At 48.3% G+C, this 26,069-nt stretch overlaps 5 protein-coding genes across 11 annotated transcripts; 3 read left to right on the top strand and 2 right to left on the bottom strand.

Annotated features, from left to right (window-relative positions):
- Nucleotides 1-21: 21 nt before the first annotated feature.
- aatf (apoptosis antagonizing transcription factor) lies at nucleotides 22-4,099 on the bottom strand. Its single transcript, XM_061778075.1, has 4 exons — nucleotides 3,710-4,099; nucleotides 1,455-1,970; nucleotides 697-1,023; nucleotides 22-593 (listed from the first exon to the last, which is right to left on the bottom strand). The coding sequence occupies exons 1-4, from the start codon at nucleotides 3,972-3,974 to the stop codon at nucleotides 241-243; spliced, it is 1,461 nt and encodes a 486-aa protein (XP_061634059.1). The 5' UTR covers nucleotides 3,975-4,099; the 3' UTR covers nucleotides 22-240.
- Nucleotides 4,100-4,620: 521 nt separating this feature from the next.
- Nucleotides 4,621-7,062, top strand: magoh (mago homolog, exon junction complex subunit). The gene is made up of 5 exons (XM_061778094.1): nucleotides 4,621-4,836; nucleotides 5,892-5,950; nucleotides 6,032-6,142; nucleotides 6,708-6,790; nucleotides 6,884-7,062. The coding sequence occupies exons 1-5, from the start codon at nucleotides 4,746-4,748 to the stop codon at nucleotides 6,981-6,983; spliced, it is 444 nt and encodes a 147-aa protein (XP_061634078.1). The 5' UTR covers nucleotides 4,621-4,745; the 3' UTR covers nucleotides 6,984-7,062.
- Nucleotides 7,063-7,643: 581 nt separating this feature from the next.
- Nucleotides 7,644-13,804, bottom strand: cpt2 (carnitine palmitoyltransferase 2). Of its 2 annotated transcripts, XM_061778067.1 has the most exons (9): nucleotides 13,582-13,803; nucleotides 13,307-13,472; nucleotides 12,099-12,179; nucleotides 11,851-11,957; nucleotides 11,066-11,546; nucleotides 10,416-10,646; nucleotides 9,582-9,877; nucleotides 8,160-8,456; nucleotides 7,644-8,091 (listed from the first exon to the last, which is right to left on the bottom strand). In XM_061778067.1, exons 2-9 carry the CDS (start codon nucleotides 13,462-13,464, stop codon nucleotides 7,751-7,753), a joined length of 1,992 nt encoding a protein of 663 aa, XP_061634051.1. In that variant the 5' UTR covers nucleotides 13,465-13,472; nucleotides 13,582-13,803; the 3' UTR covers nucleotides 7,644-7,750. The 2 variants fall into 2 exon arrangements, with proteins under 2 accessions (XP_061634051.1, XP_061634050.1); XM_061778066.1 differs by having other exon boundaries at nucleotides 13,307-13,804.
- Nucleotides 13,805-14,050: 246 nt separating this feature from the next.
- Nucleotides 14,051-18,330, top strand: scp2b (sterol carrier protein 2b). 5 transcript variants are annotated; one of them, XR_009789231.1, is made up of 5 exons: nucleotides 14,071-14,558; nucleotides 14,876-15,171; nucleotides 15,261-15,340; nucleotides 16,319-16,522; nucleotides 17,451-18,330. XR_009789231.1 is itself a non-coding variant. In XM_061778090.1 (5 exons), exons 1-5 carry the CDS (start codon nucleotides 14,536-14,538, stop codon nucleotides 16,412-16,414), a joined length of 420 nt encoding a protein of 139 aa, XP_061634074.1. In that variant the 5' UTR covers nucleotides 14,123-14,535; the 3' UTR covers nucleotides 16,415-18,330. The 5 variants fall into 5 exon arrangements, 4 of the variants coding, with proteins under 4 accessions (XP_061634076.1, XP_061634075.1, XP_061634073.1 ...); XM_061778090.1 differs by having other exon boundaries at nucleotides 14,123-14,558; nucleotides 14,876-14,966; nucleotides 15,042-15,171; nucleotides 16,319-18,330; XM_061778092.1 differs by lacking the exons at nucleotides 16,319-16,522; nucleotides 17,451-18,330 and adding an exon at nucleotides 16,124-16,312 and having other exon boundaries at nucleotides 14,051-14,558.
- A 1,274-nt stretch (nucleotides 18,331-19,604) lies between these two features.
- Nucleotides 19,605-25,862, top strand: podn (podocan). 2 transcript variants are annotated; one of them, XM_061778069.1, is made up of 11 exons: nucleotides 19,605-19,750; nucleotides 20,882-21,151; nucleotides 21,232-21,325; nucleotides 21,985-22,049; nucleotides 22,230-22,339; nucleotides 22,419-22,575; nucleotides 22,642-22,757; nucleotides 22,833-23,046; nucleotides 23,375-23,818; nucleotides 24,543-24,691; nucleotides 25,052-25,862. In XM_061778069.1, the coding sequence occupies exons 2-11, from the start codon at nucleotides 20,900-20,902 to the stop codon at nucleotides 25,188-25,190; spliced, it is 1,740 nt and encodes a 579-aa protein (XP_061634053.1). In that variant the 5' UTR covers nucleotides 19,605-19,750; nucleotides 20,882-20,899; the 3' UTR covers nucleotides 25,191-25,862. The 2 variants fall into 2 exon arrangements, with proteins under 2 accessions (XP_061634053.1, XP_061634052.1); XM_061778068.1 differs by having other exon boundaries at nucleotides 19,712-19,876.
- Nucleotides 25,863-26,069: the final 207 nt, after the last annotated feature.

The following is a 26,069-nucleotide window of genomic DNA, read 5'->3' as shown; positions in this document are numbered from 1 at the left end:
CAGCTAACAAATGTTATTCAATTATTTTCCAGTTTCGCACATTTTAATCATGCGCAACCAATGTACATGATCAAATAGAGTACTTTGTGCAATTTAGCATAATATAGCACAACACACAATTGAACAATATAGTACTACAGAATATGCTCCTATGTAGCATACCAGTGCAGTATAAATAGGTCAAAGGTCACAGACCACACGAGATGTTTTATGAAAATGATCATCTATCGGGCGATGACATCACAGGTAGGCGGAGTCTGCGTGTCCAAAGAGTCCCCTGTAGAGTTCGGTGCGGGCGTCGTGGGCGAGCGCCCCGTCGTCCCGGAGGACGGGCGCCATGAAGTTGAGCAGCTTGGTGTGCGCGTCGAACCTGACCTTGCGACCTTTGCTGGCCTTGGTGTCCACCTTCTTCTTGATCTTGCTGCGCAGCTTCTGGATCCGCAGCCACTGGCGCCCCGCCGCCACCTGCCGGTCGGCGGCGTCGCTGCCGCCCGTTTTGCGCTCGATCAGCTCGCGCAGCAGCTGGTGGTAGAAGTCGTCGTCGTCGAAGACGTCCTCGTCCGTGTCCTTCGCCCGCTCGCCTCTGGCGGGCGCTGTGGAACGACACGCGCCAAAACCGCAAGGCGTTAGAACAAATTCGGAAAGAAAAAAAAAAAACATAAAACCAGTAAAAAGGCCATTAAAAGAAAAACCTACTTGGCCCATCAAGACGCTCCTCCGATGGGTTTCGTGCGTCGGCGTGGTCCGGCTCCTCGCCGGTCCCGAGGACGCGGTACTCGGAGCGCCGCGTCTGCGTCCGTCGCACCAGCCGCTCCTTGTCCGTCAGGATCTGCTCCACTTGGCCGACGACGTCGCGCTCGAACGCGCCGAAGTCGCCGCCGCCGCGCTTGCCCGAGCTCAGGCGCGTTCTGTCGTGCCACTTTCGTAGCGTGGCGTCGCGGTACGGCCGGAAGGCGGCGAAACGCTCCGACGCCACCTCGGGGTCGTCGGACATGTCCGGTTTGCGCTTGGCCGCTCTGCCCTCTTCCGACGCAGACGAATATCCATCGAGACAGCGAGGGAGAGAGACGTCCATCAGAAAAATGGCAAAAATGTTGATTGTTTGCAAATGTCTCATTTTGATGCAAGACAAAAACAATCCGTCTGCTTCCATGGAGGATGACAGAAATCGGAGGCTGAAATTCCGACAATTTGAAGTTAAATGGTCTTTAAACAATTATCAAAATAGTTGATTTAATAAGCCATTAGTTGTCGATTCATCGATTTGATCCGAAGCGTTTTGTAACTTGTGTAAAAAGTGTTCAACAGACCGGAATTATTTGGATTTACCCGACGCGCTATGGGGAATATTGCTTTGGTTTCCGTCCCGTCCCGTTGTAGTCAGACTTTGTGGAACGGATTCATTGTGAAAAGCGAGGTTGCGGCGCGGTGTCAAGTTTGAATGTGCCAATCACCTTCATCTTCCTCATCCTCATCCTGGCCCAGCAGGACCGGCGTGGCGCTCTGCCGGATGAGCAGCTGGTGAAGGTCCAGCAGGGACCTCTGAAGCGCCTTCAAGGCCTTGCGCGCGTCCTCGGCGGCGCCCGCCTGCCGGTCGCCGCCCCTGGCCCGGAAGTGCGGAAGGGCGTGTGGGCGCGGGAGGCGGTTGGCGCTGCCCAGCGCCTTCTGCATCTTGATGCGGGCCTCCAGGAGCTGCTCCCACAGCGCCAGCTGCTTCCGGACCGCCTCAGCCTTCTCCACCTCCTCGTCCAGCTTCTCCTTGGAGAAGGTGGACATGGCGCCCTCCTCCTCCTCCTCCTCCACGCCATCTTCATCCTCTTCCATCTGGTCTTCCTCGCCGTCATCCTCCTGGCTCACCCGGAGGTCGTCCGTGCCGCCCGTCTGCTCGTGGAAGTCCGCGTCCGCCTCCTCTTCGTCCGCTTCTAGTTCTTCAACACTGCCATCCTCCGCCTCCTCCTCGTCTTCATCATCTTGGATAAAGTGAAAATTGGGAAGCGTAAGTCTGGATCGGCATATCGCACGTTCGTTAATATGCAAAATATTTGTCGGAGCCCCGCATAGTCGCCGTTCGGCATTCGCAAATGTATCGACTGCTCAAACTTTTTACTCCGAGTACCACCACGCAGGAATGACCAACTTTAAAATGTAGTTTAGCAAAAACAAGAAAGAGGTTTGTCTTGGAAGACGTTTCACGCAACAGGACGCACTAGCCTGAGTTTGTGCGCAAAACAACTATTTGCGCACCAACTTCGACGCACGCCACACACCGCGGAGGAAACGCCAGTCAACGCCCTGACGATGCACGACTATCATCACCGGCAAGAAAAAGCTTTGAATTCCTAAAAGGTAAACGGAAAATGTACTGTCGGAAGCACACTTTAAGCATTAACACCCTGCGCTTAGAAATAGTACAATTAAAACTATATATACTTAAATGAATTAATTAACATATTGCACGCAGGCCGACTGGTTAGCACATCTGCCTCACAGTTGTGAGGTTGCGGGTTCAAATCCGGCCCTGCCTGTGTGGAGTTTGCATGTTCTCCCCGTGCCTGCGTGGCTTTTCTCCGGGTGCTCCGCTTTCCTCCCACATCCCCAAAAACATGCGTGCTAGGTACATTGAAAACTCGAAATTGCCCGGAGGTGTGAATGGTTTTTTGTTTGTATGTGCCCTGCGATTGGCTGGCGACCAGTTGAGGTTGTACCCCGCCTCTCGCCTGACGATAGCCGGGATGGGCTCCAGCGCGCTCGCGACCCGCGTGAGGGTTAGCGGCTCAGAAAATGGATGGATGGAACATAAAAAAAATGTTATTCTATTTTTTTGTATTTCCAATTTAAATTTTAAAACAAATGGTTACAAATGTCATGCAAATGTATTATACCTAAAAGTTAAATACAATTAAACCGTACTAAAAAAAAAAAAAAAGTGCTGCACTTTAACTTTAAAATTAACTGTACTGGAGTTCCAGCAAAAAGTTGAAAAGTTTTATTTGAATATGTTTAGTTGTATTTTCTGTTTGACATTTTGTCAACGTTATGTGAATTGAATTCAGTGATCCGTTCACGTAGCAGGAGAGGAAGCCTGTGCCGCGGGACTTTGAGAATCACAGCTCGACTGTATTTGCAGCTATTGGGCCCGGAATCGATCTGCTTGTCAAATTTGCCAATTTGTGTCGGGGCTCGGTCCGCATCCTCCACAAATGGTGTACATCCGCAAACAGTTTGGATTCCGACTTTCGGGTGACATTTCAGGATGAACTTAACCTATTGAGTGCCAAATATCCATGCTGGCCCTGAATGACTTTTAGACAAACGCACTGAAACCTCCATAGGTGGACTGACTTTGATTTGACCTTGTGCAAACGTTTGAATCCTGTTGAATATTTCTGTACTTTTTTGCTGGACAGCAAAATTCACAGCAGGTGAATTATTTTTTTTTTTTTTTACCTGAACCCACATGTGTGTTTTTTAAAATGACAATTATAAAATGCTTGTATAATGGAGAACATGTACTTTTTTCACGCCTTAATGTATATGTTCAGGATAGACTTGGTAAAATATATATGCCACAAAAAATATTTAAAAATAAAAATAGCACAAATTAGCGGTAAAGAAACTGTGTTGGGGGGGGTTGATTTTGAGGGAACTACCTCGGTCCACCGTATCCACATCCCCGCGTTGGACACTAATGAAAAAGGTCTGAGCTTACTTTGGTCGACGTCCATGAGGAGCTGCTGTCTGCTGACGGCCTTCCCCAGGTACCTTCCGTCGCCCTCGGCCAGCATGATGGCGTTTCTCCTTCGCAGGGCGCCGGCGCCGCCGACCTCCTCGTCGTCGTCGTCGTCGACGTCCCCGGCGAAGGCGTCGCTGACTCGGGCTCTGGTGGCCTCGTCATGGTCGTCCTCGGGATCGGCGAACTTTGGGAGCGGGTTGAGGAGGTCTTGGAGCTCCTGCGAAAAAGAAATTGTCGACATCAGGGAAACTTGGAAACAAGACTAGCCAACGCGTGCGGTTGTCCGAGGCGCTCAGCGATGACGTAGGGGACACGTAGAAAACTTGCGCCGGTGCTGAAACTGCCGCATTTTGTCTTCAGGCACAACAAACGTCCATATTTGATCAACTCAATCTAGATTCATCTTCACACGGTTTGTAAAGGCGCCGTGACCCTGATTTTCCCAAAAGTGTACGGCATTACTTTGCCGATTTTTTGAATGAATACTGGAAATTTAGCGAACAAAACAATACAAATATATATTAAAAAAACTACAGAAACAATATGCAGAAATAAGGTGCGTTGAAATCACAAAGTAAATTAACTGTTTAAATTTACACACACTGGAGCAGAGTTAGGAAAGGAATTTTTAATAATAAGTAGTGAGCAATATCTACACTTATTTTCCTGGCATATTATCGTGAGAAAAACATTTTAATGTTATCAATAAATCCAAAGAAGGAGGGTTTACTGTTTCTCCATCAAGCACAATGAATATGATATTTACCCAGTAATAAATGACATAAAAATGTCTGAAACAGAAAAGTCGTCCATAAAGAAAATAATGTGGCACAGTTCAAAATGAGGAACGCGCCGCCGCTCACAACTGCCTACAAGACAAAACACAGGGCTTGCAATTGTGGCACGATATGCGCGTGCGCAAATGACGTCACAACTTCCTTCTGTTCGCTAGCTTGTGTCGGCGCGACTTTTCCTAAAAAAAGTAATCAAAAATAACCTTTTACGCTGTAAAATGTCGACGAGCGACTTCTACTTGAGGTATTATGTTGGCCACAAAGGCAAGTTTGGACACGAGTTCCTGGAGTTTGAATTCCGACCGGATGGTAAGTGGAGGGTTGGACTTGATGTGCGCTCTGAGCTCGAGCTAACGTGGCTAGGCTAGGCAAGGCTAGGCTAAACTAAGCTAAGCTAGGCTAGGCCTCGCCTCAGCCGCTCGAAACATGCGGCAAACTCTGGCTGGGTTCCACGTCAAGTACTTTACAAGCTTTACGTTATTGGCAATGTGCACTTTTTGAGCTTCAAATTGAAAGGTAGAAACGCTGAAATGTGGCTTACTGGTTCCGGAAGGGAGCTGAGAAGAGGACCTCACTAGCAACCATTCATTCATTCGTCTTCATTTTATTTGTAGACTTCAAATGCTAATGCAGACCACTCAATTATTTGTCAACTGACAAAAATGACATCTAGGGTAAACTATGTCAATATGTAATAAACAATAGAGGCTAATTTGATTTAATCGCAAAACCAGAAAACTTCAACAAAATAATGTCATTCAAAATTTCACTTAACTATAAAATGACACTGAAATTCTATTATGCTTTGTGAATAAAAATAGGTGATTAGTGAAATACAACAGTTGATTAATTTATAACTAAAATTATTAAAACTATTTTGATAATGGATTCATTGTTTAGAAAGTCAAGTCCTCAATTTTCTAATGCTGATTCCAGTATTTGCCATAAAAAAATTGGATAACTGATTAATTGAAAAAAAATATATATAATGAATAAAATATTTTTGGGCTTTCACCAATAATGAATGACAGGTAGCACATTTGACTGTTTTACAATATTTTGTCCTTTAGTATTTAACTTTACAACCGAGAGAAAAAGTGGCCCATTTTCTATGTATTCAATTTTTTTAAAATATCATTATCGTTGTCTTATGTTGTGATTTGTTAATGTGAAGGGGGGAAAAAACAGGACAAATCAGCTGCTTTTTCTGGCTTTGAAGAGGGTCAATATCGGTCGGGCCCCATTTGGGTTCTCGGTGAACGATGCCGTGATTTCATTTGGTGGCGAGAAGTTCGCCGGCTTTTGCTGTTGAACTCTTCATTTGTTTGCGCGAGTTTGTGATGATTTCTTCTTTCTTCTGGCAGGCAAACTGCGCTACGCCAACAACAGCAACTACAAAAACGACGTCATGATCAGGAAGGAGGTAAACGTATTGTATGCTTTTTCATGAATTGGAGAGCGGTTGAGACGTCCGAACGTTGTTTTTGTTTTGCGCGCGTCGCAGGCGTACGTCCACAAGAGCGTCATGGAGGAGCTGAAGAGAATTATCGACGACAGCGAGATCACAAAAGAGGACGACGCGCTCTGGCCGCCGCCCGACCGAGTGGGCAGACAGGTGGCGCTCGTTACTCTTTTAACTTAGTCTTGTATCTAGAGGTGCAATGATTATTTTGAGAATCGATGAATCGTTTCGAGACCTTGATGAACTTCAAATTGTCCAAATGGTTGGAATTTCAATTTCAATTTGTAAATATTCTCCAATTTTTGTTGTCCTCCATGAAAGCAGACTGACGGTCTTTTGTTTTTCCCAGAATAAGACATTTGCACACAAAAACTTTGAAAAACGGTAATCAACATTTTACAGATGTTATGGACCAAACCAGGAACCGAATAGTCATCATCAAATTCATGTTTGTGTTTACCGCACAGTCAATTGGAAATAATTTCATGTTTAGGGCTGCAACTAACGATTTCAATAATTGAGGGTTTTTTTTTGGTCTCAATGATCGATTGACAAAATACTTAATTGTTGCCCCTGCAGTATTTTTTTGTGGTGGTACTTGGTGCAACAAGTTTGAGACCTGATGTACTAGTTCATGGCTATCAAGGAACCGGAATAAATTTCTCCGGTCTCTCTTGTCACATTTCTGATGACTTTGTTTTTTTGTTTTTTTTTGAAGGAGCTGGAAATCGTGATTGGCGACGAGCACATTTCCTTCACCACGTCCAAAATTGGGTCTTTGATTGATGTCAACCAGTCCAAGTGAGGAGAGAAACAAACCAGAGAGATCATTTTTCAAACTTGACCAACGAAAACGAAAATGTTTTTTTGTTGTTGGCTTGTTTTTCTATTTAGGGATCCCGAAGGTCTGCGTGTGTTTTATTACCTGGTGCAGGACCTCAAGTGTTTGGTGTTCAGCCTGATTGGACTTCACTTCAAGATCAAGCCCATCTAAACAGCGGTTGTCTCCATGCACGCATTTGTACATTTTGCTTCTTTTTGTCTACGTTTTAAATAAAGTTTTGACAATACAAGATGAGTGTTTCACTGTTTTTGCTACTGGACCACATAAAAACATTTTGCCTTTTGTCATGCAGTCAACAAACTCCTGTCAGATTCTTCCTTCACTTTCCCTCAAAGTACCAGTTGATTGTTGAAAATGTAACACTTTTCAAATGCCACCGTGTGGGGCAATCTATTAGTTTGTCTGAGATTTGGACGAGCGTAGAGTCCTAGTTACACTTGAGAGCTCGTCAGGAATGTCTCACTTGAAGCCCACGATGCCGCCCAAACTTTCGCGGCAGAGGAAGATGCTAGCAGTAGCAGCTCGCCAGCTGGCGGCGGCCATTACGACACACAGAGGAGGACAACAAGAATCTCAGGGCGACGGCTGGCATGCTCTTCGCGGCTGTGCGGTGCATTCAAAATGGGAATCGACTTGAGAATGTGTGCTGAATACGTGTGCGACTGGGCTGATTGGTTCAGCGTTCAAAGATGTCAAATGAAAACGTGGCCGGCACTTTGCAACTTTCACCGACTGGGGCGGTAACGCCGGCTCGCGATCAACTCGTGGACGAAAACGTTCTTTTCAAGTCATTGTTCAGTCTTCCACTCAAACCGTTGAATACATTTTATTCACACACGTTCCATTTCACGAGAAGTCGACAGCAACCACGACGGCGTGACGTCACGCGACCGGACGGACGAGCGCGCGATTTCCACTTAGCGCGGGACGTTTGCGAGCGGCTCGCCGTCCAGGACGGCGAAGATGTCCCCCAGCGACTCCCGGACGCACCCCAGGAAGCGCGAGACGTCGCGCGCCGGGTAGCCGCTGACGTTGCAGCCGATCCAGTCGTCGTGGACGCCGTAGCCCACGCCCAGCCCGTCGGGCACCACCGGCGCAAAGCCGCCCAGTTGCACGGCGGGGCTGGACAGCGTGCTGGTGGAGAGCACTACGTGGTTGATGGCGGCATAGGCGGGGTCGGCGTAGAGGGCGTGCGGTGGCCGCCCGGCCGACGCGGCCAGGTGGCGCAGGGCGAACAGGTGGCGGTCGAACCCCTGACCTGAAAAGCGCAAAGGGCGCATGCGGGCCACCGAAGGACTGCGGGCGAATCGGCGGCGGCGTACTCACCCGTGGCGGCCTCCTTGGTCAGCTGCCCGTGATAGTCGGAGCAGCGGCGCAGCATTTGGAGCAGCCGCCCGGCGTCGTGCGGGGCGGGCTGGCGCACGAAGGCGTGGGCGCAGCGCTCGGTGAAGACGCTGGCGGGCCGGATGGTCTCGGTGCGGCCGTGCCTGAAGGCGGCCGTGCTGCAGGACTCGTACGACGCCGCCGTGGCGCCGTACTGGCGCAGGAAGGCCATCTGGAAGGCCAGCTGCGCCATCGCGTCGGGACTCAGCTTGGCCTTCTTCAAGCGCTCCTTGCCGCCACCTGCGGGCAAAAGGCGATGTTGCGGCGGCCGCTTCGGCACTTCGGCGCGACGCTTCCGACTCGGCTTACTAGTGCGCTCTTTGTCCTCGCTAGTAGGACAATTTAGCGCACCGGTATGATCTCTAATAAATGCTCAAAATGGCTTTTCAGCATTTACCTCATATAGTTGAATGGAAAATAAAGGGAGAAATACATCAATAAAACAAAACATAAACAAATCGAACTCCACGATGGCGTGAATTTTTAGAATAATAAATAACAAAATAAACAAAACAAACGTCGTAAGAAAATAAATAAAAATAAACAAAATAAAAACGTCAAAAAAAAATCGGAATAAATGCATAATAAAAATGAACGTCATAATCCCCCCAAAAATACGTCACAAATAAAAATCAATCAATCAATAAACGCATCAAAAAGGAAAACAGACTTTCTTCTGGCTGCAATGAACATTGGGTGGCGCCGTGCCTACGCAAAAGCGCCATCTTCAGGTCCATGCGCGCCCCGTGCAGTGCGATCTATATCCGCACAACTCTGACTCGTCTTACTAGTAGCGGTTTTTCCATCGTAAAGCCGTTTGAGCATTTCTTCGCTCTCGAGCCTCGGTCCATGTAGAACGACCTCAGTACTAGCGGCCCCCACATTTTTGCCTCACTTGTAACGTGTAGTTGTCCTACTCGTATGCCAAACTTGTTCTCCTCGTGAGGACAAACAGTGTACTAGTACATGGACCTGAAGATGGATAGCAAGTCCATTTTCAAACGACTTTTTACAAAACCGTTTGAGCATCTATCCCATATTCTTGACACGCCTACTAGTTGGGCCTAGTCGTGTTACTAGTGCAGCACAGTGGTTTAATGGTGTACTAGTTGGCCAAAAGTGACACTGGTAGGGGGAAATACGTTACTAAAAAGGCAAACACTGTCACTGCCATTCAACTAGTGCGCTGACTTGTCCTACTAGTGAAGACAAAGAGTGAACTAGTGCATAAAACTTGAGATGGGAATCAAGAATACAGAATAGAAGTTCCAATGGCGTACCTGCGTACGGTCGCACTCGTCGCTCAAAAGTGGCACTACTAGTGTTTAGGAGGTTGCTAGTGCAGCAGGGCTCTCCATACGTCACCTGTAAACTGCATGGCGTCGATGGTGAGCTGGGACACGGCGGCGTCAAATCCGGCTTTGGCGTTTTTGATGCCGTCCCGCAGCTCGTCGTCCAGCTTGAAGTTCAGCCGGCGCACGGCGGCGCACGGCGAACCGCCGCTAGTAGCGGAGCCGGGGTGCACTTGCGGCTTGCGGGTGGTGTCCTCGAAGATCTCGTTGAGGAGGCGCAGTACGGCCACGCCGTCGCCCCACGAGTGCTCGAAGTTGATGGCGGCGTGGCCGTCGCTCGCTACGATGATGCTGAACGACTTGTCGAACCTGCGGGGAGAAAAAGAACAAAAATCGTTGAAGTACAAAGAGGACGCTTCTTTGTACTTCTCTGCCTCACAGTTCTGAGGACCGAGGTCCAATCCCCGGCACCGCCTGTGTGGAGCTTGCATGTTCTCCCCGTGCCTGCGTGGCTTTTCTCCGGGCGCTCCGGGCACCTCCCACATCCCGAAAACATGCGTGGTAGTTTGATTGAAGACACTAAATTGCCCGTAGGCGTGAATGTGAGTGCGAATGGTTGTTTGTTTCTATGTCCCCTGTGATTGGCTGGCGACCAGTTCAGGGTGTACAGTTCTTCTACTAGTGCACTGAATTGTCTTACTGGGGAGGAGAAAGAGTGAACTAGTACATACACCTTCAGCTGGATATCAAGAATGTTGAATAAATGCCCAAATGGCTTAAGTCGCCGTACTAGCTGGTCAAAAGTGGCACTAGTAGTGCGAAAGGGGTTACTAGTAAGACCTAGTCATTGTACTAGCGCTCTGAAGAGCGCACTGGTACGTGGATATGAAGGGCAGGTGGCACGTACCATCTGTTTACGCCGTCCCCGTGCAGCATGTTGTGCGACGCCGCCACGCTGTCGCTCAAGCTGACGTCGTCCAGGCACAGACAGAAGAGGGCGCTGTCCACCGCCGCCAGCGTCTCGCCGTTGCCGCAGGCGACCAGCTTGTCCCTCAGCCCGGCCCACACGTCCCGGTTCTCCGTCGTCAGCGCCCCCGGCGGGAAGTCGGGCGCCGGCGTCGCATCCGACAGGATGAGCCTGGCGGGAAACGGAGACCGGCGGCACGCTTTCATTGCCGCATGAAGACACGCGCAAACACACACACACACACACGCACAAACAGTAAACCGCCACAACACCACGGTCCTGCTTTTTTTTCCCAAAAAGTTTTGTTCATATTTCTACAGGTATTTCTGTGTGAGTATTGTTTTAAAAGTGTGTTTGAAGACCCTAAAACAATTTTGCGTAAAAATAATAATAATTATTATAATTTTTTTTCTATAGATATTTCTATATCACGGATTTTCACTTATCATGGGGGGGGGTTACTGTACACATGGGAAGACACACGCACAGACTCAAAGTCAAACACACACACACAAATGCCAACACACAAACAGAGACAAACAGACACACATACGTGATAAGGCTGACGTCAATTTGCTGCGTGCCCGTACCCCAGGTTGTGGCGGATCTGCGCAGGCGCCACCATGTTGCCGTCGGCGTCCACCGCGTCAAAGACGTACATGTTGCCTCTCCTCATGACCAGCAGGTGGCGCCCCCTTTCGTCGGTGAACAGCTCGTCCCGCGCCCGCCGGGGCACGCGCGTGGAGTTGAAGAGGCGGAAGTACTGCGACATGTCCAGCGGGTAGGCGTCGACCATGTAGGCGCCGTACCAGGCCAGCGAGGCGGGCACCCAGCGGATGAACCTCTTGAAGGCGTCGGTGTCGCCGCGGGCCGGGTTCAGGTGGAACACCTCGGGCTCCAGCAGGCCGGCCCGCAGCGTCTTCATGAAGCGCAAGGCCGAGCACGTCATGTTGCTGGCGCGCACCAGCTGCTCGTTGTACCCGCCGTCGGGGTCCGGGTTGAACGACACGAACGGGTTGAAGTTCAGCACCACCGGCTGGCGCGCCGACAGGTACATGTCGAACCACGGTCCTGAAACGGGGGGCGGCAACGCAAAGGTTCACACTACAGCTGTGCCTTGAGATACAAGTGGAATTTGCTCCGAGACCACGCTCGCATCTGAAGAGGTGCGACAACTAATCCGTTAGGAATCAAATTAATCGGAAACTATTTGGAGAACGCTTTTTCGGACTTCGTTGAATTTCAAATTGTCCAAATCTCCCAATTTCACACACTCGACAAAGACCATTACTCGCAGGTGCCCGGTCAGTACGGGACGCTGCGCTTCAATCCCGGCAGTGATTGCTTTGCCAATCGAGTGGCGATCGGGTGTCACCTGAGATGTAGCTGGTGTGTTTGTTTTTCTTATCCTGAGCCAGCAACTCCTCTTGAAGCCTTTTTCCTTCACCAGCCAGGAAGTCCTGAGCAACTTTCTCGGTCTCTCTGACGGAAGACAAAACCGTTTTGTTTTGTTTTGACCCCAAAATAGAAGTGATGTTAGTAGTTTTTTTTTTTTTGTATACTGTGTGTGTGTGTGTGGGGGGGGGGTGTTGGGGGGTTGAGTGTGTGGGTCTTAGAGCTCACCTGAATTGTTGGCCATCCAGGAGGGGCTGTTGAGCGGCTAAATACCTCCTGATGGTGTCCTCCAGCTTTGGGATCGGCAACCTGAACCAGGCAACGGGAGCGTCGGTGTCAGAGCAACGAAAAGGCAAACAAGCATTCGCGCCAACGGACAATTTAGTCTTCAATCAAGTTAACATGCGGGAATGCAAAAACAAAAAACACACCTGAGCCCAGATTGGAACTCGGAACTCCCGCCTGTGAGGCAGATGTGCTACCCAATGCTGCCCTCATGTCAACCACCAGTTTCAACCCCGGAAGAAAAAATGGTTCTCAAAAAGTGTGCTACGCGGGCTCTAGTGGCACACAAAAGAATCACTGAATTCAATTTAAAAAAAATATATAAAAAATAAAGAAAAATTTCATTGACAACAAATGGAATCCATCCGCGGGCGTGCGGGAGCCTATCCCAGCTACCTGGGGGCAGGAGGCGGGGTACACCCTGAACCGGTCGCCAGCCAATCGCAGGGCACACATAAACAAACAAGCATTCGCACTCACGTTCACACCTCCGGGCGATTTAGAGTCTTCAATCAACCTCACACGCATGTTTTGGGGATGTGGGAGGAAACCGGCGCACCCGGAGAAAAGCCATGGAATACAGTCAAATATATTAGAATGCAGCTTTTGGCTATGCATACATCCCGGTTAAAGTTACTAAACTAGTGGAGTACATTTTTTACTTTGTTACTTTATGTGCAGTACATTATTTCACTTCACGTACAGTACATATTTTAGGTAGCATTCATCCAGTACAGTTGTATTCAACACTTGCAGTCCCGTGCAATTCCTTTGTTTTGTTTTATTTTGTTGTGTACTGAAGACATTTGGCTTTCAGATCAAAAGATGGCTATGAGACAAAAGTTGCTCCGTCCTGAGCTGTTTTAACACATCCAGGTGTAAATACCATGAAATAAAAGCTGGAATTCTCAACTTTTGTCTCATATTCTACTTTTGATCTGAAAGCCAAATGTCTTCAGTACACAGTATTTTGGGAGTCAGTACTAAGTTAAAACGCTTACATTTTTTGGGTGGGGGTCTGACTGGTGCCGAGGATGAGCACAACAGCCCCCTCTAACGGCCACTAGGTGAACTCAAATGTGCACTTTCACCTGAATTCATAGTGAACGTTTAATGTGTCACATTGTGAATATTTTAACTGATGTTCTCACCTTGGTAAACTCTTCTGGTAATGCATCGTGGGCACCAGACTTCTGTGCAAGTACTCTGAAGAGGAACGCTCGTCTTTGCTGTTGTATTTTCGCTTGCTCAACGCCCACCATAACCACCTCGAATGGATCAAACCGGCGGGTTTCCTCAAAGTTGCCATGCAGAGCACTTTGGCCATGACGCGAGAGTGAGGAAAACAAACAAACAAACAAACAAACAAAGACACTAAATTAATTTATTGCACGAAGACGCTCAGAGGGCGAAAGCCAGCTGTCACCTGAAGCTAGCTCCTTAGCGACCGGCTTCCGTAGCGCACGAAAAGACAAACTGTCTTTTAATTATTTTTGTTTTTTTTATGCCAGTGGCGAAACTTTGCCACACAAAGTAACACCGAAGTTGACTATATACACTTTAAAATAATAAAATAATCATATATAAATGTATTTAAGGGCGCTGGGATGCAAATAGTAAAAACAATTAAATACAGGAAGTCAAAGCGTTCATTCGTGTCATGTGCTCTCAAAACCACGCCCACATGATAAAAATACCGCCCCCACCCAAAGATTCACGTTTTTAAGCGTTTATTACGTGTAAATAAGTACAATTAGACTTTATTCATGTTAGCCGAAAGCCACACGGAGTACACTAGTCTCCTAAAGTACATAAAGCACGAATTCAACATATCGCCACCGCAGTGTGGCCTCTTGACCAGACGATGGCAGTGTCGCCCAGGTCCAAATAATTGCCGTCCCTCTTGTGGGATTGAAGAGCATGCGCATTAGAACTTGTTTCTGACTAGGCTAATGGCTAAACTAGTAAATTGACATTTATTAGATAATATTCACGACACAATACTTTTTTCACGGTATGTGTACACATATTTATTGACGATATGTTTACATACTAATTATTAGTGTTAAATCAATTCATGGATTTATAATCGATCGAGTTCGATCATTTCAACAAGGAACGTGTACACAACGTCATGACTCCGTCACAAACATTGTTGTGTCGTTTTAAGATTACTGTAATGTAACAATGTAAGGCCGGAACGTCTGAAATTGAAATCTTAGGGTTAAAATAGAACTTACTCTGACATCGACTATTCGAGTCTGAACAGAAAGGAGGCAACCCGGAAGTGCAGTTCAAGAGCAGCAAAGTTCGCTGACACCTGTACAGGCCATTTACTAACTCTTCTTCTTGCCAGTGTTACCTCGTTCTTCTTGACAACATGCCCGAAAGACACACACCAAGGTACGAGTAATAACATTACAACTGACTCATATTAGTTATTCACTAAGCTTACTTTTGTTTTAACACACTTGTTACAGGGCGTTAGCATTAGCTGAGCTCAAGTGTTGTTGAAAACAAAAGTCACGATGCACCCTTTTTTTTTTTTTTTTTTTGCATTAATTTGATAAAGAAAAAGAGACGTTTCCCCTTCGCCACTAAATGCTACAGAAGTGTAAGAACGTCCGTCCTGACGACGCATGCGCACTAGGGGGAGACCTGCCTTTTTCAGTTCTATGCATTTGTGTTTGCGATGCTAAGCAAACATTTGTCGTGTGAAGGATTGTGGCTGCCAGGAGCAGCGCCAGTGACAACCTGGAGGGCTTCAAAGCGCACGCCGTGTTCCAGGAGATCAACAAGAAGCTGCAGCAGGTGAGAAGGTGGAAGAGGTCAAAGGTCGTTCCAAGGTTGCTCCAGGGTTCCAAGGTGCGTGCGATGTTTGCGCAGGACGGCGACGCGTTCGTGAAGAAGATCGGCGGCGTGTTTGCGTTCAAGGTGAAGGACGGTCCGGGCGGTAAGGAGGCCACGTGGTTCGTCGACGTCAAGAACGGCAGCGGCTGCGTGCACAACGACACGGGTGACGCCAGCAGCCCGCTACCGCCTGATTGGGCTCGTAAAGATGGGGGAAAAAAAAAAAAGATTGATGAAAGTTTTTTTGTGTTTCAGCCAAGAAAGCAGACTGCACCATCGCCATGTCCGACTCGGACCTGCTGGCCTTGATGACAGGAAAGATGAATCCACAGACGGTATGTATACGTCTGTCACATGACATTCGATCACGTTCAAAGGTGTTGCAGATGTGCCATTATCTTCTTAACTAGTTCAGGTGTCCGAGTGAATGCCGTATGCTGCCGAATAGGCAAATCCAATGTAGCGACAAACATTAGCTTTGATTCTGAAAGAGCGTCTACAGTGCGTTAGTCATGTCTATCCGTACGGTCGACGTGCACATGTGGCAATGAGGACAAAATGTACCGCTTACAGCTGTAATGCAAAACATTTCAAAGGCATCCAGTATAATAAAAAAGAAACATTATCAAATAAACCAGATGAGCAAAAACCACTTGAGGATGGTCGTGATGCAAAGGAAGAAGAGTTGCGGTGGTTTGATTGACAGGCGTCAATCTCCACCGCACTCCCGGTGAGCGCTTGTCCCACGTTTTCCGGCTTAATCTGTTACGGGAACGCTTCCGGCCAGCGGTTCGGTTCAGCTCGTGCTGGCGCTCGCACTCACTTTGCGCCCGCTGCCGTCAGGCTTGACGAGAGCGTTGTGGGCGGCCGCTACGCCTCAATCGGTAGACTCAATGCGTGTTTTTCATCTGCTGTTAAAAAATAAATTCAGCAAAATGAATCCTTTGTAATAAAAGCAAACCAAAAACAGTGGTTGTATGTAGCAGTTTCTTACGACATATTTGAATCATTTTTATGATATTTCTTTCTTGATATTTGTCTTTTATTTTTGATTGCTTTGTATTTTTATTCCATTTATTTTGGACTTGTTTTACTCTTTCTTTGTAATCCAAAAGAAGAGCTCATTTTGATTTCCCGGCTGTCTTTCTCGAGCGAGACTTCATGCACGGCGTCGTCCGGGAAAGCGCTCTCTCTGGAATCCATCAATACACCGCCGGGAAGTCCACGGATGCTTAAGACGCCATTCAACTTGGAACAACACGACAATGGAAGGAGGCTCTTAGCTGCTTTTATTTTCCCACCTGTCTGCGCAGGCCTTCTTCCAGGGCAAGCTGAAGATCACCGGCAACATGGGCCTGGCCATGAAGCTCCAGAACCTTCAGCTGCAGCCGGCCAAGGCCAAGCTGTAGACGCCCGGCGGGGTCACCCGGAGGCGGAGGCGGGGGCGGAGGCGCGGGAGTCCGCTCACACGACTCGAAGCGACCGATTTTAGGACTTGGGACTTGCTCGGATCGGAAGTAGGAAATACTCGCCTTGACTTTGACTTAAAGTTATGTGACTTGGCAAGTGTTGCCTGTTACATTTGGAAAATGTGCATAACGATTCAATATCCAAGTGTACCTTCTGTTTTGTTTTTGAAAGAAAAGTTATTTTTTGTGAGCTTTGCAGCTACGATGCAAAGTGCAGACGCAAGTAGTAATTACTTTTTAATTTGAATTCAACTGTGATTTATTTTTATTTTTTTTGGGGGGGGGGGATCAAAATGGGATTAAGAGAGAGGCAATATGCATGCGAGGTTTGCAAGTCAAAGATAAGAGACGGACTCCAATGACATTTCACTTCATTGGTGACTATAAAAGCCATAAAGACACATGAGCTACATTTAACATCACAGTTGATCAGTTATGCTTTTATTTGGCAAGACAAAGTAATAAACAATACCAAGGCTGTTTTGGGAGCATGTTAGTCCAACTAACTAATTAACGAACACAAGTACAGATGGCTAATGAACGAATACAGTCGTCCCTCACCAGATCGGGGTTCACTTTTTGACTTTTTTCCATGTGGTGGATCTTGAGCTGTACCGCAGAATTTTGTGGCATCCATTTTGTCACTGCAGGCAAAGCGGCGCAATCAGCCCCGGCCGGCAAGGAGGAAATTGTGTGTAAAAGGCAGAGAATGGCCAACGTGTGGGATCATTTTACAGTGCAATGTGTGTGCCGCGGAGCGGAGCTGCTTCACACAAGTGCGTGTCTACGGTAAAGTAAGCGCGGTCGGCTCCTTGAACATGCGTAGCCTACCACCGCTAGTTGGAACTAGCATAAGAGGGCTCGACAGCAACATGATTTGCTCGCGCTCTTTCTTGGGTTGTTACAGCATGACCACGCAAGTGCTGACTGGACTCCACTTGCCTTGTGTGACTTTTTTCTTTCTCTTTTTTCCCAGTTCGGACTAGAGACTCCCTCGAGACTTCCTCCCACCTCTGGCGGGAAGGGCCTCAAAGATGGAGTCCAACACGTGTTTTACATTTAGCGCGGCGTACTCATTTACATCCTTTTTCCACCTTTAATCATCTGAAGTCTTTTCTGTTCATTTGGCCAACATGGGCGCTGTTGCCTTATCTTTTTTTTTTTTTTTTTTTTAAGCTCGCACTCAATGAGGGTAAAGAACTCTGTGAATTTTGAGCCGTTTAACTTGTAGGACCTTAAATGCGGACGTCTGCGTCGCGTCGGTGCGTGACGGAAGCTTCCGGACTGCCGCGTTGACCCACTTTTCTGCTCGGCGCTCAGGCTGGGATTACTCTGGCCGGAGCCCGCCGGGGATGCGCGGGATTGATGTCATCCCCCTTGTGTGCGCGTGTGCACAAGACACACTGGAACATGTTGACGTCCCCGCACGAACAAGGTCACCTACAGGTTTTCGGATTTGATTTGGAAACCGCAGCGGTCTGAAAGTGTTGTTCGGGTCGTTTTTGTTGCAATATCACACTCTGCTCTATCTGTGACGTGGCCTCCGGTTACGCTGACGACGGACAGCAAAGATGCAAAAAATGTTTTTTTAGGATCCAAGAAATGGTTTTTAGGGTTGACTTGGGACATTTAAGTGTTTGTTTGTTTTTCATAGAAAAAAATTCTGATGGATCAAACTGTCTACAATCTAATCTTACAATGTCTAGCTACAGTTCATTCATTATTCATTTTAATAAAGTGCTCTGTGAAATAGGAGTCAAGGCTAACAAACAGTGATTGATTGTTTTTAAGATGATCAACAATTCCCTGTAAGATTAAAATAGTAATGGTGACAATAAAGTTTGTCTTTCAAACAAGCTACTTCTGTATTAATTGTGTATTGTAATCGCATCCATCCCATAATAATCCTCCAGTCAAAAATGTGTTTCATGATCAACACCATCCAAGATGGACCACACTAACTTTTCATTGGGCCCGGAAGGCACGATTATTGTCGAAGAAGACTAAAATCCATTTGGAGGCCCGAGTGAGATTGGACAAAAAGTGTTCAGGCTCCACTATATATTTGCTACAACGGACACATGACGACGCGAGATATGTTTTCCGACTTTTGGCCACTTCATTCGGTACAGCGGCACAATGAGAAGAATCGGGGGAAAAAAAGCGTCGTCAGGTTTGATTGTCGAAATGCAACACCAACAACGGCGTGTTTGGGATTGTGCTGGTCTTGCATCATCCCGAGATCTGTTTCTAATCAAATAGTTCCAAGCGACTTGTCGCAGATAAAAATGACAAATCATCAAGTTGTGTAACATTGTGTGTGTGTGAGTTATGTAACACGTCAGCCATTGTTTATGGCGCTGACTGTACAGTCCCTGCAGCAATAATAAGTCGCGCTCATGTTTTTCTCTTCTTGTACTTGAGTCATTTTGGGGCTGTCGGTGCTTTGCGCGGACGTAGCGAGCAGACCCTACACACACACACACACACACACACACACCTTAAGTGTTTACTCACCACGAGTCACGTGAGCAGCAAACGCTCCACCCCCCGCCACGTTAACGAGAGTCCCTCAATGGAGTGTTCCGGAGTGACAACGTTGTTTGTGCCACTGCAACATCTGAAAACAAAACCAAACCGACACATTAACGTCTAACCCACCGACCCCGACTGACAAATTAGTGACTAACTAACTTCCCGACCGTCTGCCTAATGGACCGACCGCCTAATTGGCTAATTAACCAATTAACCGATGGACGGAGTGATGACTGAACTGGCCGACTGACCGACCTGGCTTCGAAATCGAACGCCCGCCCGACCGCCCTGCCTGCGAACAGATTTACCGACGGACTCAATAACCGAGAACAACAGTCAAACCATAGCATACATACATTAAAAAATCATAATGATTATTAATCATCAACATATGATTTTGATCAGTCGTTGTATAGGGTGCTGAGAAAGTAGCTTTTTTTTCTTTTCTTTTTTTTCTATTTTCGTGCGCAGCGTCGCTCTGCGATCAGCCCGTCGTACGACGCACGCCTCGCTGTCGCCGACTACGATGCGAGCTGCGTCATCACTTCCGGCCCGTCTCCTAACAATCCCAATCGCGTGTTTGTCGTCCGACCAGATCCGAGATGGAGCGTCCACGTGTCCTGCCCCGCCTCCCCCTGCTGGGGCCATCGTCAGACTGCTGCTGTTGCTATGGGACGAGCTGCGACTGCTGCGTGCGGACGCGACCATTTGCGCAAGTTTGTCTGACGTCCGCCGCCGCCGGTCAGTCTCTTCTCGCGTTTCTTCCATTGCCGCGTCCTCGCTTGTGAGCCGTCAGCGTCGTCGGCACGTGTGCGCCGCATTTGTGACGTCACGCGCCAAGGGGAAACGGTCCACTACTACGTCGAGGTAGAACGATTACCGACCGGGCCGATTATTGGCATTCGGATGCTTTTTGATGATTTTTCCAAAAATCCGACAGCTGATAAGACAGCAATTTAAAACTGGGTTAACTTCAGGCAACTATTTACATTTTCAATCCACTTTTAAGAGACGCTGCCGACCCTGGGAACTCCCTGTACGTTTTGTTTGGGGAGCTCTTTATTTGTCGAAGTTTTCATTTCACTTTTAAAGACATGCGCAGCACTTCCCCCCCCCCCCCCCCCCCCCTCCAAATCTTAAAACAGAGATGTCGATGTTGCAAGATTAAAAGCAAATTTGTAAAATCTGTAAACATACACTTAAAGGCATTTAAACGTGTTGGAGTTTGTGTTATTCAAAATTGTCTTTTACCGCAAATGAATATCGGCTCCAAATGGCTAACGGTTATCGTTGTTATCGGCCCTGGAAAAAAAAAGGATATCGGGCTATCGGTAGGGGTGAAAAGTGGGCAGAGCGCCCCCTACGGTAGCAGAGGCAGGCGATTGTACGGAAGGTCACGTGACCACGAAATAGCTGACCACCTGTGTATGCTTTGCTAACGATCATAACGAGGACTGAACTTGCTTAAATTCTGTTTTAAAACACACTTGATACTGCTAATGACTCGAATGTATTTGTGTGTCGTAAATGTAAAAAAAAATGCTTGTTAAAGTGTCTTTTTTGCAAAAGTACGTCAGTGACTCCAACTACCGCAGGCCAATTCCTTGTGTGTTTCAACATACTTAGCCAATAAAGATGATTCCGGAGTGGTGCGTTTTTAGTCTCGGTGCACGCTGGGAAATCCCCGCGCCGGCCTGCTCGCAGTCAGCGACTTGACGATTCGGATGTGGATGTCAGCATACCGCGCAGATGATTCACCTCAGCACGAGGCCACTGGAGCCTTGTTGAACTTTGATGGCAAAAAAAAAAAAAAGAATTCTGTTTACAGGAAAGTATGTTACGATCCAAGACATTCCGGTTCTTGTGCAACAGGAGCCCTGGGCGGCGAGCATGGCCTTTCCCAAGCATTCCATCCCGCGGACCGCTAGCGTTCTGCTGTTCCTGGCCGGACTTCTGGTTTTGGGCCAGATCCCAGCGGGGGCGCGGGGGGAGGAGCCCGATATCGCCGTGGCCAAGTCGGACCCCGGCGAATGCCCGGCGGACTGCAGCTGCACGACCGAGGGGGCGGTGGACTGCGGCGGAGTGGATCTCACCGAGTTCCCGACGGGGCTGCCGGCGACCACTCGCCAGCTGGCGCTACAGGTGCGGCCCGCCAAGAGTAGGTCCCCCGCGCCTGTGGGCGAACCGTCTAAGTCACCTTGTCTTTTGTCTCCCTATGGCAGAACAACAAAATCGAGGAGATACGCGTGGAGCACCTGTCGCACCTGCACCTGCTCGAGACTCTCAACCTGCAGAACAACTGGCTCACCACCGACGGTCAGGACTTGACTTTCAAACGACTACTTCCTATTCCACTCAGTAATGCATGTGACAAAGTACATGTAAACTGACAACTAACCAACACCGCCCAATAGACAGACCGACTAACCTACCTACCTACCAACCAACTAGCAACGTAAGCCGCTAACTGACTTAGCGACTCTCCCATCTACGTACCGACTAAATGGCTAAGCAGGGTTAGGATCGTGTGAGGAAAGCGACCAACCTCCCTATCAGCCAACTGTCTGACTAACTGGCCAAGTCACTGTTTGTTTTTTTTCATCACAGCTCCATCTGGGATGGCATGGTGGTCAACGCATGTTCTAAGGTTGCAGGGTTTAGAACCCAACTTCCTGTGTGTAGTTTGCATGTTCTGCATGGGTTTTCTCCGGGTCCTCTGGCTTCCTCCCACATTCCAAAAACATGCATTTCAGGATAAGTGAAGACTCAAAATTGTGAATGGTCATTTGTCTATATGTACCCTGCGATTGGTTGGCGACCAGCCCAGTGTCTACCCCCCCCTCTTGCCCAAAATCAGCTGGGATAGTCTACGGCTCACCCAAAACCCTAATTGAGGTTAAGTGCGATAGAAAATGGATGGATGGATGCAGTTCACTGGCTATTGAAAGTAGAATGACTCTATGTTCTCTTTCCAGGGATGGAAGATGAAGGTTTTGAGATGTTAGAAGAACTGGCTTATTTGTACCTGGCCAACAATCAGGTGAGTTGCAACTGCTTCTTCCCATGAAGCTCCTCAGACCTCCCGCTATGAATTCTGGCTTGTTCCGAAAGGTTCTTTCGCAAGTGTCGTTCCACCCAAAGTTTCGTCTTGTTCTTTCTTCACCCGAAGCTCCTCAGATGTCCTAAACGTTCTATGCAAGGTGTCTTCTTGTTCTTTCAGCTCACCTCGGCACCCAAAGCCTTGCCGCCTTCGTTGGTCAGCGCTGACTTTGCCGCCAATCAGCTTACTAAGATCTTCCCGTACACGTTTGGCTATAAACCAAACCTGAAGTACGATTGCGGGACTTCCGTTCTTCTTCTTGAGGATTTAGTCTGAAGGTTCTCCTGACACACAAGCAAATGTTTTCAGGTCTGTCTATCTCCACAACAACAAGCTGACAGATGGCGGGCTTCCCAATCACATGTTCAATGATTCTGACAACCTGGAGATCCTCACCATGTCCAGCAACTTCCTGCGGACTGTCCCCAAGAACCTACCCCCAAGCTTGTACCGTCTTCACCTGAAGGTCCTCCATAGGATGCTTTGTGTCCTCTCTGGAGAACCACATTGACTTCTCTGCGGCTTTTAACAGAGCAACAAGCTGGAGGAAATCCCAGCCGGAGCCTTTGACAGCTTGCAGAACCTACGGGAACTTTACCTGCAGAACAACCTCCTGAGCAACGAGGGCATGGACAATGAGACCTTCGGGTAGGGACAAACCTCAGACCGTAAGTGTCCCGAGACACGCGCCTATAACTATGCCGATGTCTTGATGTCTTCCAGCCAACTGAACAGCTTGGAGTGCTTGGACTTATCCAACAACAACCTAAGCATGGTGCCCAAAGGTTTGCCTCGCAACCTTGTGCTGCTGCACCTGGAGAAGAACTCCATCCAGAGCATCCCCGCAGACGCTCTCATTTCTGTGCGCAATCTGGAGTACCTTCTGCTGCACAACAACAAGCTGCGCTCGCGCTTCATCCACCCGGCTGCCTTCCAGGTAACCCAGGCCTCACCTCCGAGGTGGGGCGTAGGGTGGGGGGACACCAGTCACATGACTTGACTCGAGTTAGACTTGAGTCGCCAATTTTAGGACTTGGGACTTGCTTAACCCGAGTTGTGACTTCACAGGACTTCCTTTAATTTAGGTTGGGCTCCACTTGACTTGCTTTATTCATGCCACAGTAACTCGGGACTTACTTGCAACTTTACGGATAAGACTTGAGACTTCTGATTTGGACACATGCGGCTTACTCCCACCGTCACGATCAGACCTGCTCGCATCAAGTCGTCCGCCTCCTTGACTCATTTCTGTGCGTCGCTCCCAGGGCCTGAAGAAGCTACACACGCTTCACATGTACAACAACCAGCTGGAGCGCGTTCCCAGGGGTCTTCCTCGGCGGGCCAAGACCCTCGTGCTGCTCCACAACTCCATCTCGGAAATCGGCCGCAACGACCTGGCGCTGCTCTACACGCTGACCGAGCTCAACCTCAGCTACAACCAGCTGAGTAACACCAAGCTGCACCGCGAAGCCTTCCGGAAGCTGCGCCTGCTGGAGACTCTGCACCTGTCGGGCAACGCGCTGCGCTCGCTGCCCGTCGGCCTCCCCCGCAGCCTGAAGGTGTTGGAGGTGAAGAACAACCAGCTCGGCTCCATACCGGACGGAGCTTTGACGGGCATGGACAAGCTGCAGAAGCTCATCCTCAGTGAGAACCAGCTCAGGCTCAACTCCGTCTACCAGGGGGCCTGGATGGAGCTCAGTGCGCTCACAGTGAGTGTGGATGGGGGCTTTGGTGGTGGTGGTGGTATCGACCTTTACCTTTCATACGGACCTCACCGAAGGAGGACATTTCTGTAACTCTGTAACTCGTTGCCGGTAGAAGTCCGTGTTAGGTGTTCAACTTTACGATCCGGTCTCGGCTTTTTCCGTGATCCCCTTAAACACGGCCGCCGTCCGCCTCTGTTACACTTCTGATGTTAACCTTAGAAAAGCCATTCCGTGAACTCACATTTTGCTCACTTGTTGTTGAATGGGGACAATTGCTTTCAACGCAAGATGGTTGGAAAAGTGGATGTAGGGGATTGAACTTGACACCCTGGTCCCATCTTTTACCACAATTCCCCTTTCACACAGCCACTGTCCCACTTCTGACACTACCTCCAAAGCTGAGAAATTCACAGGTCGAGTAAGTGTCAGGTGGTAAACACACCAGTCTCGGCTTTCTGCTTTCACCGCAACAGGGTGGGAAAAGTTATTGTCGGGTATTATAGCGTCACCATCCGGTCACAACTTTCCAGTCGAGCCGGGATTTATCTGCTTGTACCTTTCACACAGAAATATGAATGTAACTCCTTGTTTGCCGGCAACATTTGCTTTCAACGTCAAAGGATGGGAAAAGTGAGTGTCGGGTGTTAAAAGTTCCGCGGGCACTGACTGGCAGTGTGAAAGTTTTTCAATGTTTTTCACTCCCGACATTGCGATGTTGTTCTCGTAGACGTTGGACCTGTCCAACAACCAGCTGTCGCATGTCCCGTCCGACCTGCCCGAGTCCCTGGAGTACCTTTACCTGCAGAGGAACCGCATCGCCAGCATTCCCGCCTCCGCCTTTGAAGGCACCCCCAACATCAAAGGAATATTCCTGCGGTAAGACCACACCCACTTCCGAAGTAGCGCAGCGTAAACGATTCGCCTCACAACTTTGAATGGCTTTATTCATTTTCAAACCCCTTTAATGTCAACGTTGGTTATTTGGATGTGAAGGCATACGCAGTAGTGACAAAAGTCATGGGACTCCTCCAGAGTTTGGCACAGATTCGAGCATGGCGAAAGTTTGAAGCATAATTGTCCAAAATATCTTTGACGATAAGAAGAATAACTGATTGATAAACTGATGAAGAGCTGCGTGGCCCAAGACTTGTGCCCGTACGGCCAGCTGCTGTCCTCCTGCCCCAGCAAACTCGAAATCATCCTAATTCAAGCTCGTGTTCTGACTCCACACGGAAGGTTCAACCGTCTGTTGGCGTCGGCGGTGGACGAGAGCTCGCTGGCTCACCTCAGCCAGCTGCAGGTGCTCGACATCGGCGGCGGCGGCGCGGGAGCAGCGGGCGCGGACGCTGGCGAGGAGGACGAGGAGTCAAAGTGACTTCGGAGGACACAAGCGGCGAGCGTTCCTGAGACATTCCTGGTGCGGGATACCGGATGAAAAGTTAGCTTGGGCTGGTTTTTATAGTGCTGTATAAATAGATACATCCAGATATGGTGCCTATCGCATAGCTCAACATCATTTGTTTGCTTTTGCCTGCCAGCATATAAACAACACGTCAACGTACCCACGTTACTTCCGTCTTTGCACGCGCGACGTCCACACCGTCACGCAATATTACGAGCAAGTGAGCGGCTACATCGTTACAAGTACAGCGGGGGCGCCGTCATGGCGGCCACCCCAATGAATTTGTTGGCCGCACCTACTCGCCAGTCAGTCACATAGATCCTACCGTCAGTTATATTACACGGCGGCAAATTAAAAAAAAAAAAAAAAAAGGTTCAATTCATTCAAATAAATTTTTCTTTTTCTTTTTTTTTAATTGGTGATTTATCCAGGCTTATTCAAGAATTGTTTGGGTTAAAAAAAAAAATAAAAAAAAAACGATCCAATAATCCGTGGATTTTCAGTGTTTACAGTTCGGCCCGGTCCCCCCCCCCAAAAAAAACACAATTTTTGGATGCCTTTTTTTCCCCACAAAGAACACTAGCAGTTTTGTATAAAATAAATAAAGGAAAATATGAAGAAATAAAGTGGTTTTATAACGTGCAATTAGTGTGTGTATATATATATATATATATATATATATTGCAGAATTCGAGGGCTGGATGTGTGCCTTTAAGGGGTGTGGCCTAGTGAATGACATGATGAGCTTGAGTTGGGTTAGTGTGTATGTGTGTGAAAGTCCGGGCATGCGTGGTGGTCGTTGCGAGTGTTGTCATTGTTTATTTGCGTTTGATTGTTTGCCCCACTCAAACG

The sequence above is a fragment of the Phyllopteryx taeniolatus genome, chromosome 7 (genome assembly GCF_024500385.1).
Source record: "Phyllopteryx taeniolatus isolate TA_2022b chromosome 7, UOR_Ptae_1.2, whole genome shotgun sequence".
In the NCBI taxonomy this organism is placed as follows: Eukaryota; Metazoa; Chordata; class Actinopteri; order Syngnathiformes; family Syngnathidae; genus Phyllopteryx; species Phyllopteryx taeniolatus.
The sequence above is the reverse complement of the archived record's forward strand: the minus strand, read 5'-3'. Positions and strand labels throughout refer to the sequence as shown.